Source organism: Protopterus annectens, chromosome 4.part1, assembly GCF_019279795.1.
Source record: "Protopterus annectens isolate FY-2018-M chromosome 4.part1, PAN1.0, whole genome shotgun sequence".
Classification (NCBI taxonomy): domain Eukaryota; kingdom Metazoa; phylum Chordata; order Ceratodontiformes; family Protopteridae; genus Protopterus; species Protopterus annectens.
This window is the reverse complement of record NC_056734.1, coordinates 308,157,508-308,177,656: the sequence shown is the minus strand read 5'-3', so window position 1 is coordinate 308,177,656 and position 20,149 is coordinate 308,157,508. Positions and strand designations below refer to the sequence as shown.

The 20,149-nt window shown below is 36.8% G+C and overlaps 1 protein-coding gene across 2 annotated transcripts in view; it reads right to left on the bottom strand.

Annotated features, from left to right (window-relative positions):
- The window catches only part of LOC122800842 (probable GPI-anchored adhesin-like protein PGA55), an 813,969-nt gene that overhangs the window by 178,905 nt on the left and 614,915 nt on the right, over positions 1-20,149 (bottom strand). For both annotated transcript variants that reach the window (XM_044070155.1, XM_044070156.1), the window contains one exon: positions 10,660-10,839. In XM_044070155.1, the coding sequence (XP_043926090.1) occupies positions 10,660-10,839 (180 nt within the window). The remainder of the gene's footprint in view (positions 1-10,659; positions 10,840-20,149) is intronic.

Genomic DNA, 20,149 nt, shown 5'->3' with positions numbered 1-20,149 from the left:
ATTAATTTGTTAAGTTGTTCTACTTTTTTGATTAATTTACATAGTTTCTCATCATTCTTCCTTATCAAAAGTTTCATAAATTCATATCCAAACTGATTAAATAGTGCATCAAATTCTTCACAAATTTGGTCATTTAATAATATTCCCATAGGCTTTTTAAAAAATCTTAGTCCCTTAGGGACTATTTTAAGTGTCAAACATTTGTTTAAATAATTCTAACTGATGCATCCACTATACCGGGATTAAATGATTACATTACTATCAAACCCATCTTACAAAAGTTACAATAAGGGGTAGACATGCATATGTTCACACACATATATATTATACATATCATCTTTATAATGTGACTGTATATTAAAGTAAAGGGCATAGTTTTTTACATCATTACAACAGAAATAATTGGTAGGTACAGGAAGAATAATTACAGGATATATCATATCATGAATCATATCAATGCAGTCTTTGGACATAGAAATATTAACAGTATATATCTAGCAACTGCTGTAGATATGTGTAACAACTATTTTAGGTCATCTTGAGGCCTTTTATAAGCACACAATTGACATTTTATTCTAATTTTATGTATAGCTTATGAACATAAAATTATTTCCATAGGACACTAATTTTATACATTTACATATATACACATATTTTATACAATTATTGTATGTGTATCTATTTTCATATTATTTTACATTCTTTTATATTTTTATGAAAAGTATTAATTATGGATCAATTGAAAGGGCAGGTTTACAATCTATTAGACTTTTTATTATTAATGCACTAATGGGATTTTTAGTGCATTGGATCTGAATATGTATAATGTAACACTTTGGTAACATGTGGGTTGTATCTTTTTAAATCCTTTTAAATGTTTTTTTCTGTTGTGGCGCCAAAAAAGGTATAAATTAGGCTTTGGTAATTATATTATTGATTCTGATGAAGTCCACATGCTGGGTGGATGACAGCGCTTGATCCGTTTGTCATTTTGATCTGTTCGTTTTGTTGGAGTGGTATTGCCTATCAAAACAGGTCATATTATAGCTTACTGAGTGCGTGTCTTCCTTCAGACACCTAATAGTGTTTATTTGATATTCGTTGTTCAAAAGAAGGACAATGTATAGACATTAATCGGAAGTGGGGGGGAGATAAAAAGTGTGGAGAATGGGAGGGGGAAAAGAAGGGGGCTATAGTAGGGCTGTAGTAGTAGAGTTGAGGGTTTAGGAGGTTAGTTTAAGCAGAAGTTACTAACAGAGAAAGAAAGTTAGGAGATGCAACAGGTTATACAGTAGGTCAGACTAAGACTACGTGTGGTCAAGGCAACAGCATAAATTCAAGTTTAGTAGGTAGGATTTAAGATCCTTTTTAAAACTGGGAAAGGAAAGGTTGGATCTAATATGGAGAGGGAGTTTGTTCCAATTTAGTGAGACAGAATGTTTGTAAAGTAGTTTGCCAATATTCCTTTTGGATTTATAAACTGAGGGAAGATGCTGATCAACAGTCCAGAGAGGTCGAGGTGGGTGGGGAGTAGAGAGTAACATGGGAGGCGAGAGCAGGGCAGGCAGAGGAGTTGTTGAGTATGGAAAAGGTAGTGTGGAGTTGTGATTGTAGGAGAAGGTGCAGAAATTCCGGCCACTGAAGTTTGTTTAGTGAGAGGCAGTGATGTGAAGAGAGTTGATGGTTTAGAATAAATCTGGCAATTTTGTTGTATGTTTCTTCCAGTTTCCGCATTGAGGTAGTTTGGATATTGATAAGGATGGGGGAAGTGTATAGAAGACTAGGTAAGAGAAATGCCTGTGCAAGATTGCATTTAGTGGCAGTAGTGAGGAATGTTTTGTTCCTATAAAGTAGTCCAAGTTTTTAGTGTTTTCTTTTTGATAGCCTGTTGTATGTGCAAGTTAAATTTTAGTTGGCCATCCATTATATCACACATATAATACACACACACACACACACACACACACACACACACACACACACACACACACACACACACACACCCATACACCCACACACCCACACACCCACACACACACACACACACACACACACACACACACTGTCTCTCTCTCTATCTCTCTCTCTCCAAGATTGCAAAACCGAAAGCTTAGCACAAACCATAATACTAATATCTTTCACTCCAGTCCATCTGATATAAAATGGGGATCCTCGTGGGTCCTCAATCCACCACTTAGATCTAATCCACCAAAGACAGTGCTCCAGTTTAAAACCCTTTAAGAATTCTTCCTTCTCATAATCTCTCTGCCACACTATCTACCTTAGATCTAATTTGAAACCTGCATAACAAGATTTTGGTCTGTACTGCTTGGAATACAAGCATTAAGAAAAGATAATCCTTCAGGCCTTATATAACAGAAGGGAGAATGAAGATAGGTTGCTGTATGGGACAGGCTAGAACTGACAGTCTAGAACTGAAAGCATATATAGTTATGTCGAATGTATAACTTTTGTATCCTGTTCATTCTGTCCATCAGATCTGATGTACGTGTCAGAATTCCCAGCTGTGTATTGTCCTGGGTGGTGTCATGACAGGAGATCCTTCAGAATAAAATTACCAAAGGAAGCTATAGAAACCCAATCCAGTTTGTAGTGCTTGATAAATGTATGCATGGAGGACTAAGCAGCTGCTTCACATATATTGCTGAAGGAATAAGTCTTAAAGAAGGCAGCACAAGAATTCATATTGCTGATGGAGTGGGCTCTGGGTCTGCATTATAATGGTTTGTAGGGTAATTTGTAGAGAAAGGAAATGCAAATGAGCAATACTCTGGAAAGATTTAGATACCTTCTTGCCTAATTAATTCTGTGCAAGGAAATGAATAAGTAAAAGCATAACTGTCTGTGAACGTCTAAAGCGTCCGGCCAATATTTCTCAAGGGATTCCTTTACCTGTCTTCTTCTCCAAAACCAAAACAAAGGGCAATATTTGTTGCTGCATGTTAGAAGGGGGGACTTGTTAGGGTTTTCAAAGTGAAATTCAAGTCCCACAGAGGAACTGGGTGTTTTACTACTGGATGCAATAGGAAGGTATCCTTAAAGAATGCTTTAAATCACTTTTGGAAAACCGAGGACTGATTCTGAAAACCAATATGAAAAGATGAAATCTCTGACAGTTGCATCAGCATGGGAGAGGAATGCCTAGAAGGAAGATGTTCTACTTTGTTGCCATCTTGTCTTTTAGGATAGTCTTATAGTGTGATAATCTGAAGAATTTCTGGACCCTCAGGAGGATGAATATAGGTGTGGGTCTGTTCCTTATGGTCCTCGATTCTAGACACTTTAGGAGCTGAGTTTGGATCTGAAGATTCATCTCATCTCTTCTTTGGATCCAAATCTTCATGTTTCAATTGTTTCTATGACTTTTTTGATTTTTGAATCACTGGATTCAGTGAAAGGAGGCCTTTTAGGATTAATTTTACCCCACTGACCCGCCGATGCTCTAGGGCCAAGGAATAACAAATCTTGTAGGGGACAGAGATGGGAAGCTCTTAAGCAAATAACACAAAGGCCATAAAGATACTAAAGGGGGATCTAATTACCACATTTAGTAAATTTTATTAAAAATGGTTTTCTTTTCCATTCCTAAAACCACTTGTAATACGATAACTGTTGAATCAACTATCTACACATTGCACTCTGTGAAGAGTAATATAAGTATCACTATAACTACAACTATGACTATAACAGTAACTATATCAACTACAACAGTAACTGGAAATGCACACTGAAGACTAATATTATAAAAAGCTAACAATCTAAGACTGAGAAAGTTAGGGAAGGAAGATAGTCAAGAGTGCCCAGGGCTAAAATTCAATTATTTGAAAGAAAAAAATAAGACTTAAGTAAGGAAAACAGCAAAATAATGAAGATCCAGAACTACAGTATCTAATATGCAATAATCTGACTAAAATGTCAGAAAACTGAAGTTTTTATATTGAAAATGAGGTAAAGCACCTATCTGCCACTGAGATTGTGCTGCTTTCTCGAAGGTGGCAAATGAGATCTGATATAGCTAGGTGACTTAGGAATTATGGGAAGGAAGCATTTTTAAAATGTCTTGAGGCAGGAGTACTTTCTCACTGAAGAGATCAGATCTAAGTGGTGGCTTGATTCCCCATACTTGGTTCAGACAGACAGACAGGCAGACAGACAAAGGCAGAATGAACAGGATCCTAAGGACAAATATAATATATAATAGAAGTAAGCTTGTAAATGATTTTTTCCAGAAGTTACTACTTAACTCTGTAGCCGTGCCTACTTATTTTTGCCTTGCTTCCCTTTCACCTCATGACTTAAAATGAAGACATCCATGCTACATTAACTGCTGCCTGCTTCCACTCCTTATCTTGTGCCGCTCTGCCACATTATCCCTCCATTCCACTCTCTATTAGTTGTCCATCCTCATATCATCCACCTCCTCCTATTTTACTTCAGTCACTGTTCCATCTGTCCTTCCTATCCATATTATCATCCTCTCAGTCAGTATCGCCCATAAATGGAATTTTTAAGCCTTGATATTATATACACTCCTACTTTGTTAGATAGACACCCACTTTGGTGTTGTGATGTTTCTGCATGCTGGATATGTTATCTGTACTCTAACTACAAGTTTGTCTATTAGTACTCTGTATTCGCTTTTTTGGGGGTGAGCCTGAAAACAGTCCATCCAGTTTAGTTCTTTTATCAACAAATGGCAAACAACAAAAAAAAAAAAAGTAAACAGCTTATATTTGCTTTAATTTTTTATGTACATTCAGGATCAAGTTTCATCTTTTGTATCTGTCAGGTTTGCTTTCATTCTTAAGTATTTGGTATCTTATGCTGTAGAAATATGATAGGCAGGTGCCTTGGCTCATTACAATACTACAGTTATGTACAACAGAATGACATTTGACTGGGGAGCTCTATGAAATGGTCAGCAAACAAACCAATAGAACATCTCCCTGTTCAGTTGAATACAACAGCATTTCAAAATGGCATGGGGGTGTGGCTCTGCTACAAAATCTAATGATTGATGAATAGTGACTGAATACCATTTACTGGCATCAGTGTTACTGGGGTAGTTTATAGTGAATGAACTGAGTATCTCTGAGAGACTGTGGCTGGCATGATGTATGCATACTGTATGCTGTAATAGCATTAACTATTCAAATATACAAGTCAGGCTTCATGGAGCAGAAGGCTAGAACTCTGATTTTGACCCGGGTGACTGGTGTTCAGTTAGTGGCCCTTGTGCTGGAGGAGACAGGCAAAAGACAAGAAGAATGAAGGGGCATGAGTCCAGTGGTCTCTCCCACAGCTTGGTGAAGGATGCCTGCACTGTGGGCAATACAGGGAAGGTGTGGCTTCCCTAGTAAAAACAAGAGAAACTACATCCTATGCCTCATGATTAATGAAGTGCTACATGAAAGAAAAATCCATTTCTTTAGTGAGGGAGATTGTTTCCCTTGTCATTTGCTGAGTGTTGAGGAGGGTGTTAGAGCATAAATGGAAAAAGCATGAAACAGTCTTGATGGCTACCATATGTATATCTAATCCTCATCAATCCTTTGACCAGTGATGGAGTGTGAATGGGCTAATTGTCTGGGAGGGGGCTGAACATCTGCAGACAGTAAGGCAATGTGTAAAAAAATATTCAAATATACATAGATAAATATACTCTAGATATCATGGAACAAAAGACACATAATTTCCTATACACAGATAATTATACAGTGATAGGTCATCAGTATTCAAAAACGAGCACACTCATTTGACAAACCAACCAGCTTGGCCATTGTAAATTGAACACTGGATAGCCAACTGCCTCACTGATAGGACGCATGATGTCAAAATAGATGAGGCCACCTCCACCAAGAAGCCAGTCACTAATGGTGTCCCCCAGGGTTCGGTACTTGGCCTGCTCTTTTTTGGCATCTATTTCTCTGAAATGGAAGCAAAGGCTGAAAGTTTATGGCTGACTAAATTTGCAGATGATTGCAAGCTGGGAGTTATCGCTGACTTTCCTGTAGGCACTAGCACTCATCAAGGTCTATCTCTGCCTAATAAATGGTGCCATAGCCATGGCCCTAAAATCAATGCTACAATATGCATAATTGTACATTTTGAGAAGTCAACCATCTTGGCTAAATACCATGTTGATATTACACCCCTAAGTGTCGACCCAGTGTTCAGGGATCTGGGTACACATGTAGACAGTAGCCTTATCTTCAACCTCCATGTGTCCACAGTGGCGAATAAATCCTTTTATGCTGCACAACTTATAAGTAAGGACATGACATCTAGGCCACCATTATCCCACTGTATGTCATAGGATAAATCAGAAAACTGCGAAAACTGCACTCAGAAAGCAACAACAAAATCCAAAAGAGTGCAGTAGGCAAAAGAGGGGCACTCCGACCAGTTAGCAAAAATCACTCGATTTATTCAATATCCACAAACAGCATCACAAGCAACATAAAAACAGCATTAACGCAGTTAATTCACAATATGCGTTTTCGTCCACATACAACTTGGACTTCATCAGATAACAAATAATACCACTAATTACATCTTAAATAGCTCAGAATTAAAACATTAACCAATAAACATCACAAAAAAAACATTTAAACACACTAATCAGGCTCTCCTAAAAGGCTCATGATTATTAAGTAGCAAGTATATATCATGTCACCACTAAATATAAATATTAAATAAAATAGTGAAAAATTCACTTGTTGCATCTTGAATAAATGTCATAATATCTAAAATTAGTATATTATTCACAAATAATGCAACAAGTGAATTTTTCACTATTTTATTTAATATTTATATTTAGTGGTGACATGATATATACTTGCTACTTAATATTCATGAGCCTTTTAGGAGAGCCTGATTAGTGTGTTTAAATGTTTTTTTGTGATGTTTATTGGTTAATGTTTTAATTCCGAGCTATTTAAGATGTAATTAGTGGTATTATTTGTTATCTGATGAAGTCCAAGTTGTATGTGGACGAAAACGCGTATTGAGAATTAACTGCGTTAATGCTGTTTTTATGTTGCTTTTGATGCTGTTCGTGGATATTGAATAAATCGAGTGATTTTTGCTAACTGGTCGGAGTGCCCCTCTTTTCCCTACTGCACTCTTTTGGATTTCATAGGATAAATCCCCACTACTAAAGGTGTCTCAGAACAAAGTACAAACAAGGCAAAGAGATACTGAGTACACCACCACGATCTGAAGAAGGCAATCCTGCCAAAAGCGCTTATCATTTGATGCTTCATCTGCTTTTAAACTTTTGTGACAGTTTTAGTGAGTTTTTTAATTCATTTATTAAAGTTGGAACATTTTAATTGTGGTGATGTACTCAGTATCTCTTTACCTTGAATATCCTACTGAACTCCACCTTTATCAGACCAATCATAGAGTAAAATATGCCCTTTGCTTTGCACTTGACCAGGCATATGCAGCAACTAGAGTAACCTCAAAGGTTCTTTACAAAAAGAATACAAGGCGTAACAAACCTGCCTTATGCAAAGTGCCTTAAAGCCCAATTCTCCTACACAGTCTACTATAAATTACAGAGGGGTTATCTATGTCTGGCTTACAAGGCATCCACTAAACCCACACTTTTGAATCTCCTACATATTTGTAAGTCAAAGAGTACTAGAAATACAAGGTCTAGGAATCTGAATTTTATTTGTGACTTAAACAGAACATGCTGGAAAGACAGATATTTGGACCAGAGACTGCCCATCCTATTGGAAAGGATTCCCATCCATGTGAAGCTGAGTTCATCTATTACCCAGTTTAAGCATAACCTAGACAAGTTGATGGGGAATAGAAAATTTACACCAGGCCTGGCACCCATGTCTCTTATGGACAGAGGTAGTTTATAAATGCCTGGTCCTCAATGTCCTATTTGGATACAGGAGATCATTATTCTTTCAGGAAAACCTGAATAGGTTTAGAAAGGTTCCCCCGGGTCATTAGCCTAGTGACTGTCTATGAATCTATGAATCTATGAGAATACAAATATGTCTATATTAGAACATCAAAGTTTCAAAACTTCGAATCTTCTAATATCGAACCCTATTCAGCGAAAGCTGAAAACATCGAACATACAAAACAGCAAATTTTTCCCTAGGAAAAGATTTGCTGTTCCAAAACACATACACACAACACAAGCACACCAAACAAACAGCAATCCACACACATACACCTAAAATCCTACACCTTACCCTACACTAAACTATACACACACCACTAACTATCCACTTACCATAACCCAAACCCTAACCCTAAGGTCCGTCACTATCGCACACTCACCTCATCCATGCCCTAACCCTAACTCACCTACCCTGTCCTAACTGTCACGTCCACACAATCGCACACTTACCTGACCTGGGCCCTAATCCTAACTCGCCTAACCCACCCTAGCCCTCACGTCCACACAATCGCACACATACCTAACCCGCACCCTAACCCTAACTAATCTAACCCGCACTCAATCGCACACTTACCTGAATCTGACCCATAACTTTCCACCATAGCGCTGAAAATACCGAAGCATCAGAAACGGACAACCGAATTCTTTCCCTAGGAAAAAATGTGGTTTTCTGTTGCTTCGATATTTTCAGCTTTCGCTGAATAGGCTTTTGAAGCTTCGATGTTCTAATATAGACCCTACAAATAGAAAAAAGTCCAATCACGAAAGTATCATTAACCAGCTAGACATTCTTCTATTCATATATGCTATGGAGGCACAACTCTACAGATTTCCGCCTCATACTATTGTTCTGTTCTTCATAAAATTAATAATTTCTTATAAATCACTGAATCACTGAAGAATGAATTCACCAAATAATAACATGCATTTGAGTTTCACACAATGCACACTAATAGAAATCCTGTTATTCCAGCAGCTTTCTAATTTTATAACAGCAACATTTCCAGTCTATCCTTCAGACAATGCATGTTAACACAAATCTTGCTATCCTAGCAACTTTTTAAGTTTATAAGAGCAATATTTGCAATCTGCCCTTCAAACAATACATGCTAACACAAATTGTGTTATTCTAGCAGCTTTCTAAGTTTATAAGAGTAGCATTTACAGTCTGTCTCTATTTTGCCCCCCCAATTATTTAACACTTTGTCCACATTTCTTATGTTAAGGGGTTGAGATGTATGTACAGAGGTGACAAAAAAACATTAAAGTAAGTTTATTTAGTTTTGCAGAACATACCTGATTTTTCTTGTATTTCTCTGCTGTCTTGGCAGATTCTTGTACCTCTGAGCTTTCCAAATGTACCTCTGAGTTTTCCAATTTTTATAGTTGAAAAAAAAAAAGGAGCACAATAGAAATTCCCTTTTTCCATTGCTTCTATTGTACAGCACTGATGTTCTTTGCAGGAATGGGAATGTAAGTCCTATACACATACCCAGTACATCAACAAACATGGAAGAACAGGAAGCAATGCAGAGGAACACTGTTGTGCCATTATACAAAGACATTATTTAAGAATGTTAAACAATTTCTTTCTTAAATTACATCACTGGATGATCCCAAAAACTGACTTGTGGGTGTGGGTATATGAGGATTTACTCACACCCACTCCTTTGTTATTGCTTAAATTTAACCTGGATTGCACTGGACATAAAATGCATAACTTCATATAGACAATAAAATATACACTAGATTTTACTGCAGATAAGCTACATAACTTTAATTTTGGCAAGATAAAATATAAGTGAAGGGATGAACTTAAGAGACATCACTTCAATGTTAGCAAGATAAAATAAAAATGAGCTGAATATATGCAAAACCCATGATAAGATCACTGAATTTGAGCTCATCTAAACTGATTGCACAACAGAAAAACAAAGTCCAGCTTTGTTGCCTATGGCTGAAATTTTTGGGAACAAACTAGTATACACAAACAATGGCACGTGTAACTATAATTTTAATTTTCTCAGAGAATGACAGCTTATTTTCCAGGTTTATGTAGGAAAATATTGTTTTGCAGAATTTTCTGTGTATTCTCTTTTATGAAGGAAAAGGCTGAGTGTCTGTAACCCTTCAGGGCCCCTTAGGGATTTTCTCCAACATGATCCTTTCCAAAAAGGGTCTTTGCACTTTTCATATTTCTGAGTTTATTAGATATAAGTTTGACTTCATACAGCCTGACAACTAACACAATGTATTGCAATTAGCCTGCAAACTGCTCATCTGCCCACCATTCTAGCATCACAGTCATCATCATCTTCCCGGCATCCACATCACACATAAGGCACTGCCCTTGGATGCATCACAGTTACTTCTGTTGTTGCACTTCTGCTAACATGTGCTTACTCTGCTGTAAAAAAAATAGTCGTTTGCCTCCCTGGATCATTGTGCCAGCTTTGATTACCATGCCATTTACTTCCTGATGAACCTCAAGGTTGCAATCTCAAGTTTCTGAATATGTTTCCATTAATAAGTCAACTTCCTCCTGCTTGAATTAAAAAAAAAAAACACATTGATGGTACCTCATCTTTTGCACAGGATTTCAAATGGGCAATGATCTCCATTAAATAGTGTGCATGCATCGCTGTGATTGCTGAAACTGTTACATCTGTCTGCAGTACATGATGGAAAAATATATATACAATACTCACGCTGGTAAATTTTCTGATCTTCTCCTTTTGTGTATGCAGCATATGATAATGAAAATAATTAGCAGCAATAAGAAAAGAAAGGCCAGAGCTCCAAACAGAATACCAAAGAAGGCATTGAGATTCAGGGCAAGATTTTCACACTGTGTCCCAAATGGCGAATAAATTGACACTGGGTTGCATCTGGATGAAAACAAAAACATTAAGTCAAATAAACTGTCAAAAATATCCTTTAAGTGTGCAAAATTCAACTTTTTTAAGACAAGCACAAAAGCTAAAATGTCTACATTTTGATTGTCAGTATAAAAAGTGCAGATGTACTTGATGTCAAAAAGAAATAAAGAAGCCTGTCCTGGGTTTCTTCCTTCATCTTTTGCTGACTGTCTGAAAGGGATGCCAACCATTTCTATCCACCAAACTGTGATCATTTATTTATTTATTTAGTTAGTTAGTTATTTATTGATTGACTGATTGATTTATCACACTGGCTACTGTCACTGTACTTTTCATGTGGCTCCAAAAAGTGACAAATTAGAGAAGCCATTTTCATGAATTCAGGGCCTATAAGTACAGTCCTTGTAATTAGCAGATGTATTATGTCAGAAGAATGGATAAGTACAATGATCTGGATTTCACAACAATTTATATTCATGGCAAAGTACAGTCCCAAGCCTACAGTGATGACTATGGTGCTAAATGAAGGGCTTCTTGGAGTGACAGATGTAAATAGGGAAAAGCGCAAAGTATCATAGGAGATGCCTTCACCTTACATATAGCTACTGCTCTGATCCACGGGTAAACTATAAATTAGCAGAGCACTCCGCATGAAGGAAGTCTAACTCATACAAGTCCCCACTGCTTCATTTAAATTTAGCTCTGTCAATGCTGAAGTTGAGACATGAGAAAGACAAGAAATCAGCAAACACTAGTCATCAGAAAACTACATGCTGATTTGTTATTTATTTATTTATTTATTAATTGACATTTGAATACTGGGAAAGCATGACTGAGTAGGAGCCCATTTTCAGCAGAGGCCAGGGATGAAAATCTTTAAAGTACTACAAAACATTTTAAGAACAACAACGATGTTAATGTCATAATCTTTAAAAATAATACAACAGCATCTACATTTTAAATTTAAATAATTATGCCAAATTAGACATGATATGAAAATAGTGGTTAAGAGCAGATACAAGTTATATGACGATGATTTAATATATGGAAACATTTTAGTCAATTTAGAGAGAAATTAAAGCTAAATTAATGTAACAAAGACAGGAATTGCAATATGAAGTCAGAGAAAAGCAGGTTTATGGTATATATAGACAGACAGCCAAGGGATAGCAATTGACAGAAGTAAGGAGGTGGTGTAAGATATGAATAGGTATTTGTTTAAGGATATAGTTTATCCTGGTGTTGAACAAGAACAAATCAGGCAGATTGAATTTGTTTGTGAAAAAACAGGAGTTTTTGGGCAATGGATTGCAATAACAAACTTGGAACATAGTTGTGTAGAAAGTTATTTAGTGCTGGATGTGCAAGTTGATGCTGGATAATTTTACAGGTGGTAAGAAGCTGTGTATATGTTAGATGATGGGGTAGTTCTAAACAATTTAGATTTTGTAGCATTATACAGTGGTGGTTTCTGAAAGGGGTATTTGCTGCAAAGTTAGCAACTTTGTTATAGCATTGTCCAAATCTTAATTTTTGTGATGCCTTAAGGTTATAAGGATGGGAGCGCAATAAAGAAGTGTGAGGAGGGGATAAGTAATTGCAAGTGTAGGTTTAGTTGCATTTGTGAGAAATTTTACTGCTCTGTCAAGCATCCTTATTTTTTGCTGAGTTTTTCTTATGCAGTTTTGTAAATGCAGACCAAATTTAAGATTATCATCTACTATCATCCCTAATAATTTGCGCTTAGAAGTGACTTCAGTTGTTGTTTTATCAAGAGGGAGGACTTTAAATGTTTTTTTTTGTTTGTTTGTTTTGTTTTTTATGAGAGAGAGATGGATTTGGGGAAAAAAGTAGTAGTTTTTTTTTTTTTTTTTTTTTTTTAGGGTTAAGTATGTGTTATGAGTTACAAAACCATATTTCACTGGTTCTTTAATACCTCCTGAGTAATGGTTTAGAGTTTTGCCATATTGTCAGATGTGTAAATGAGTATGCAGTCATCTCCACACTGTATTAAGGAGGCCTGTTGTGTGGATGTGATGATGGTGTTGGTGAGAATGTTAATGAAGAGGAGACCGAGGACAGAGCCCCATGGTGCACCAGTGGTGACTGTGAGGTATGGAGACCGGGTGTAGTGCCATTATACTGACTGATACCTATTGGATAGGTAACTTATGAATCACAGACGGGTGGACTGAGAGGGACCTAATAAGGACATCTGAAGTAAAGGTTTGTTGTGACAACTACTTTGCCAAAGGCTTTAGACAAGTCTAGAAATAAGGAGGAGACTAGTTTGTCTTTCTCTCTAGTTTAATTTTCAGTATCTGTATAGGTTAGAAGTGTAGTATTAGTAATATGGGAAGGAAGGAAGCCATGTTCTGTGGGGGATAGAAATTCTTCCTACAGGAGATAGTTTAGCAATGTTTTTTTATTACATTTTTAAAGTATTTTGGAGACAGGTGATAAGATTGCTATAGGTCTAAAATTAGCAATGTCTGTTGAATTTCCTCCTTTGTGCAGACAGGTAATGTGTGACTTTTTCCAGAAAGAAGGAACATGGAATTCCTGGACTGACCTATTTATAAGGATTGAGACAGGACAGGTAATGCTGTTGGCTGCTACTTTAAGGCACTCACTTGGAAGGTCATCATCTGAAGTAGAGCTTGGTTTCAGTTTAAGAATAGCTTTACATAGGATATGGGCACAGGTTTAAAGATAAAATTGGATGTGGTGACATGTGGCTGATGGGGAAGGGTAGGATTAGATGTTGGGGAATCATTGCTTAGAGATGCTATACTATCTGTGAAATAAGAGTTGAAATTGTTTTGCGGTTTTGAGTAGTGAGTTATTAGGAGTGGGTTTAGGGTTACATTTTTGGACAGAATTCGAGATTTCTGCAATGGCTGTCCAGAATTTTTAGGGTTATGGATACTATTCTTCTGAAAGTTATAATAGTATAGTGCATTTTTTGTCTTTGTTTATATGCTTTGGTACAATTGCAAAGCAGTCTGAAGTGTTCAGGACATTGTGGTGTTTTATATTTTTCCCATTCTTTCCTTGCTTTTTCTCTATCCTGAATTAGCTTTCTACTCTTTCTGGATAACCAAATTGCATTATTTGCTTTCAGTCTCTTCCTTCAATGAGGTACAAGGCTATTTAGGATATTAATGAAAGTCGTACTGAATTAATTTACAGCATCATCTAAAGGGAGGATTTTTAGGAAGTTTCACTTTGTAGATGATGGGGTAGTAATGAACATTTCTGGCTAAACCCTGAACTGTTTCATGTTGCTTTATAAACATGCTGTTAAAGTGGATGGGTGAGATATCTGGATGAATAGATTGGAAGGTGGTTACTGAGTCAGTCAGACATTATACCTGTGGTGGTGTATTTGCTAGGGTCTGAAACTAGGGTCCAGTCTAATACGGAATTTACTGCCTTGCTATATTGTGTGGGGGTCATAAATTAATTATGTGAAACCAAATAAGTTCATGATAAATGTAACGGAGTTAGAGTTTATGTCCAACCAATTGATATCACATCACCTTGTAGTATTTTTTCTTGTGGAATTGTTATGGATATCCAGTGCAGGATATCTTCCAGTACAGCTATATTGCCACCAGGAAGGATGTAAAGGACAATAATGCATATTTGTTTTTAACTGTTTAATTTCAGGAAAGTAACAAGAAGTTCTGCTGAATGAAATTTTGGTATTGGTTTCTTGCCAGGGGGAAATATGGCATTTGATGGAAAATATACCACGACCTTTCATTTTTACACATTCATTATGGGTGATATTATAACCCAGAGGTGTATTTTCAGAGTAATTTATGGTGAGATTAAGTCAAGTTTATGTTACAGTAAGAATATCAGGCTTATGTTGGGTAATCCAAGGATGTAGTTCAATAATTTTAATTCTTTTGTGTCTAACATTAATGGAGGCAAAAGTTAGATTACCAGGGTTTCAGATTGACTGTTTTAGGGTTACAGTAGTGTGTGGAAGAGATTTGTCCTGATGTTCATTGTCATAGGTGGGGCCAGGATTAGAGTAAATGACTCCTAATATAAGGATTTTAATATATTGGGGGATCATTGCTGCTTGTTCTTTGGAGAGTATTTTTCCACTTAATTTTGGTTTGGCTTGAGTTGAAATTGAGTTAACCAGTGTATATTTGTTGGAAAAGGGAGGGTCTTCATTAAATAGCTTTGGTGCGATGTGTGGAGAATATAGGGAAGAAGTATGAATAGGTGGTTGGAACAGACTTGGAGAGATGTTTAGAGCTATTATAGAGGGATGGTAGTTTGAGAGATGGCCCAATAGAAGAAGAATAGAGGATAAGCTGAGGAGTAGCATGATTAAGTAAACAGATCTGTATATTATTGTTGGCTGGTAGTGTAGAAGCAGGGATCAAGAAGGAAAAACAAGTTATAGGGCAGTAGGATGTCTAGTGGTGGTAGAGTCTGAAAGCTGATAGAGGGTAGGTAAGAAAGAACAATTTTCTATGATAGAGGGTTGCCCTAGTCTCATCTCTGGAATGGAAGGAATACAGGTATTTAAAAGGCTAAAGTATGAGGGTGATGTTAAAACAGGAAGAAGTGAGGTTTTATTTGGGAAAAGTAGAGAATTCACATTAGAATATATATGTACTGTTAGGAAGGGTTGTGACTATAAATGAATATAGTGCAATGCAGTATGGGAGGAGGAAGGTAGTTGGGAATTTTTTGAAAATGTTAAATGGAAGGTGGGAATTAGGTAAAAGCAACAGGAGTGCTTGTATGATAGTAGTAAGGATGTTTGAGGAGGGTAAGATAATAGGAGCCAGAAGTGAAATGTGCATGTGGGAAATATAATAATAGAGTTAGAGGGAACAGGCAGGAACTGGGCATAAGGTAGGGGTGCATAATAGGCATCCACCATCAGGACAAATTATAAGAGAGAGTTAATCAGTCTGTAGCCAGCACAAAGCAACTAACAAGAGAGGTACATGATAATAAAAGGTTTTCTTTCATTTCCTTAATGCAGAAATGCGGTGGCTAGGGTGACTAAGTAACTGGCATATACAGCGTAATCTATCAATCAAGAGAAAGGATGTTGGTTAACTTAGTAAGTGGTCCTTGGAGTGAAAAGACTACTCTTTTGGAGAGGGGAATATTAAAGTCACTTTCCAACACAGGGTAGGCAAGTATTTGACTATCTCAAGTTAATATACATCAGTGTTCTTCAAGTTAAATTTGCTTACAATGTACATTGACAGAATTCTCAGTGAAAACATTTGGGAGATGGGCCTTGTGACAGAGTTCCTGCAGTATTAGAGTCGGATGTAATGATCACAGGCTTTGAAAGGAAAGAAAATGGAAAATCTCTACCAAACTGTCATATCATATTGAGGCAATAAAGACAACACTTTTTATAAAAAGAGACAGAGAAAGGACCACAGTGAGTCAGGACAAGAGAACATGAGGAAAGTAAAAGAGTAGAGGGATGGTAAGAACGTTTATAAATGTAAGATCAAAGTAGGTTAGCAGCAGTTATACTGATAACAGAACCATGCTAATACACACACACACACACACACGTGTGTATATATATATATATATATATATATATATATATATATATATATATATATATATATATTTACGGGATAAACGAGTACTTCAGTAGAGTGTTCCATGTACCAAAATACGAGCAACTGACATTGCATACTTGTTAAAGGTCACAGGATCACATAAAGTTTATTCTATTTGAGTGAAATTGATACAAATACAACACATTAGGTACCCAGGTATTTTCATTGTCTTACATGGTCTTAGAACAAACAAATGTTACAACATATGATACTTACACTTTGAAGGAAGTTGGTAACTGAGTTGAAATGGAGACAATAGTGAAGGGATATTTAGCATTACATTCTACTACAGTGACCCTCCCATGATTAGGTCAAATTATAGCAGATAGTTATCAGTTTATAGCCAGTACAGAGGAATTAACAGAGAGTTACAAAGTAGAGCAGGTTTTCTTTCATTTCCTGAATGTGTATACTTGACAGCTATAGAGACTGAGTAACTGGTATGTACAGTGTACTCTGATAATCAACTGAAAGGACAGTAGCCCACATTGTACAGTGATAGCATTATTTTCTTGTTCACCAAATACACTTGTGTACCTGCACCTACCCTATCAGTCACACTATCATACTATATGTGGGTACACACACAGCATCAGGTTTCTAGTGCTGTTCACCCCACTACATATTTGCCTACCCCCAATGTACTGCAATTAGTGTGCATCAAGGACACTTCCTTGCCCCTCTATCACCCATCACATAGTGCATCACCAGCTTCATTCCACCCTGCTATGACCATGGTCAGGATAATGTGAGTTTCAGAAAAAAAAGACTGATTGTGGAGAATGTAAACAGCAGGTCCTGCTTCCCTTTTTCATCCAACCATCAATAAAATTAAGAAGTCTTCATTACACTTTTCATATACATAGTGTGAATCAATAATACAGGCTGTTTCAAAATCACAGTATGTCAAGTCAGTTTAGGGTACTGGTTCTAGACAGCAATCAGCAACAATGAAATTGTGTGCTGTCTCCTACTAATCTCTGCATGGGTGAGGTCTGCATATACAGTGATTGAGGCAGCAATTTCATTTCAGTTAACAGGCTCCATTACATTTCCTGTATTTTAGAACAATGTTTTGATGGCCAAAAAATAGGTATCAAAGTATACAGACATAGCCTTAGAAAGTTTAAAGACACTGATTTAAATTGTTTAATGCATTCAAATAAATAAATAAATGGAAAATGCTTTCATATTTCTTTAACTAAATGTGACAAAATTTTATCTGCACTGTATGGATGTATTTTTTGTTCTAGTAAATATACATGTTATTAGGAATATAACAATGTTTTTTGTGTTAGTGTTTATGGCATTTTTTCAGATCTGCATATACCTATTTATCTATCTGTCCTAGCTACACAAACACATACACACCAGAACTCTCAACCATACCAAATTACTGTTTTTTTACAGAGTTTTGGGGTCCAAATGAAGGGGTGCCACAATTCACAAGTGGCACCCCTTCATTTCCAATTACATCACCACATGCACGATGATTCAGCTCCATCAGGGTTATCAGCCAGTCAAATTGAGCTCCTTGGGCTCATGTCATCATTTCCAGTGAGCGAGAAACATTTGGAGTTTTATTAGCAGCAGCGAAGAGCAAGAATATGGTTACATGCATTACGCATTCACTGTTTTGGAGATACGCACTCATTGCAAGAGTGAGCAGGACATGTTTGGGGCAATGCACAAGCAGGAGTGGGTATATCTTTGCAGTTTTCACAACTAGATTTTATTTTGGTGAGCAGCAGGACCATCGTTTTATAGCAGCTGTATGTGGATGTATTATTCAGCAGGCAGGACATCCCAGGCTGGGGCAGTGTGTGTGTGTGTGTGTGTGTGTGTGTGTGTGTGTGTAAATGCCCCCATGTATTGCACCTGGTGGCTAGAGGTATTCAGGCTCAAACCCTCTACCTTTGGTACAGGGTAAAAATAGTCTAAAGTCCCTAGCCACCATTTCTGAGCTTTGTCTAGATAGTTTTGAGCTAAGAGTTGAGAGCTAATTTGTATTCCCCATTATTGGCTTTGTCCAGGTTTTTTGTGCTGCGAGATTGACAGCTATGGTAAGAAGTGAAAACCAAATTCACTGCATGATAGCCATTAAGTTTCAGTCTTCCTCTTTTGTAGGGGACTGATAATTTGGCATAGTGGTATGTTGTTCTGATTGTAGTGCATAGGTTCTTGGGTTCAAGACTTGCCAGTGAAATGCATGGTGGTAGCACAAGATTTTATTCTAGCAACTTTCCAAAATTATACAAGCAATGTTTACAATGTGTCCCTGGTAAGTCCCTAGCCACCATTACTTGTGAGCTTTGTCCGGGCTTTTGTTCTACAAAGTTGAGAGCAATGTTGAGAAGTGAGAACTGAATCTGTATTCCCCCATTATATGCATTGTTTGCCCAGGTTTTTTTGTGCTAAAAGCTTAAGAGCTATGGTGAGACGTGAGAACTGAATTCACTAAATGATAGTCATTAAGTTCCAGTCTTCCTTTTTTTCAGGAAACTGATGATTCGGCATAGGGGTATGTTGCTCTGACTGTAGTGCATAGGGCCCTGAGTTCAAGACTTGCCAGTGATATGCATGGTGGTAACACATTTTATTCTAGCAACTTTCCAAAATTTTACAAGCAACATTTAAAATGTGTCCCTGGTTTTTATCCCACCCCGAGAAAAATAAGCTGAAGTTGAAAATAAGTGCGAGAAGCTGTGCAAGATGCCTGTTGCTTACACTACTGTCATTCTATTTATAGTGTGGGTGTAGAAGTAGACGTTTATGATGGAAATGTTCTGAATTGGGCAGTTTTGTCATTATTGGTTCATGCATTTTGTTTCATTGCTTACAGTACATCCTACTGGAAAAATGTTTAAACAAATTTAAAATGTGCCCTGTCTAACAAGTGTGATGTATACAAGGAAAATAACTTAATAAAGTCAGGAAGGTGTACCAAAGAAAGAAACACGTGTATGTTTCTTGTTTTGTATGCAAGAGGCCAATGATTTGAAAACAGCCCAAAGGTAATCTTTATCCATCACTGGTCAGATGCCTTTTCTTTGGATGTGGTGTGTGGGTTACAATGTTATTTCAATTAATGTGAGTTTCAAGGATAGAGAAGTTTTAATGCCATGTCTATTTTCATTGTGAGACAGTATTGCTTTGATTAGCAGATGTCTGTTAGTGTTTGTGCATTGTTGTGCTGCAAAATGTAAAAATAAAATACAAATAATCATTGTAGAAGTAAAGCAGTATGCACACATTAGTGTTTATGGTAAATGGGGTAAAATTGCCAGGTAATGGGACATTGGAATGGCTGCAAGGTAACTCTGGTGTCATATTTTGGTTGTCTGTTCTTCAGTTTGCATTTGAAAGTTTATATTCCCACAATTCCATTGGAGTGGGTGGGGTTGCGTTATTATTTATGCAAATTAGATGTTAGATGAATTATTATTTATGTTTTTTAAAACAAGGAATATCATAGTGTTGCATATTTCACATAATTATTCTGTTAAAATAATGTATGTTTTAGTCTTTATATATATATCTAAAGACCATATTCCTTATTTTTTTTGTTAAAACTGATTTTATTCATTTGCTGTATCTTTGTAAAACAGGTTCTGTCACAAAGTTGTTTTTGAGCTTGGTTATCACTGCATCTTTCTGATTGCACCTGTATTCCAGCAGTTTGTTGCCTCCAT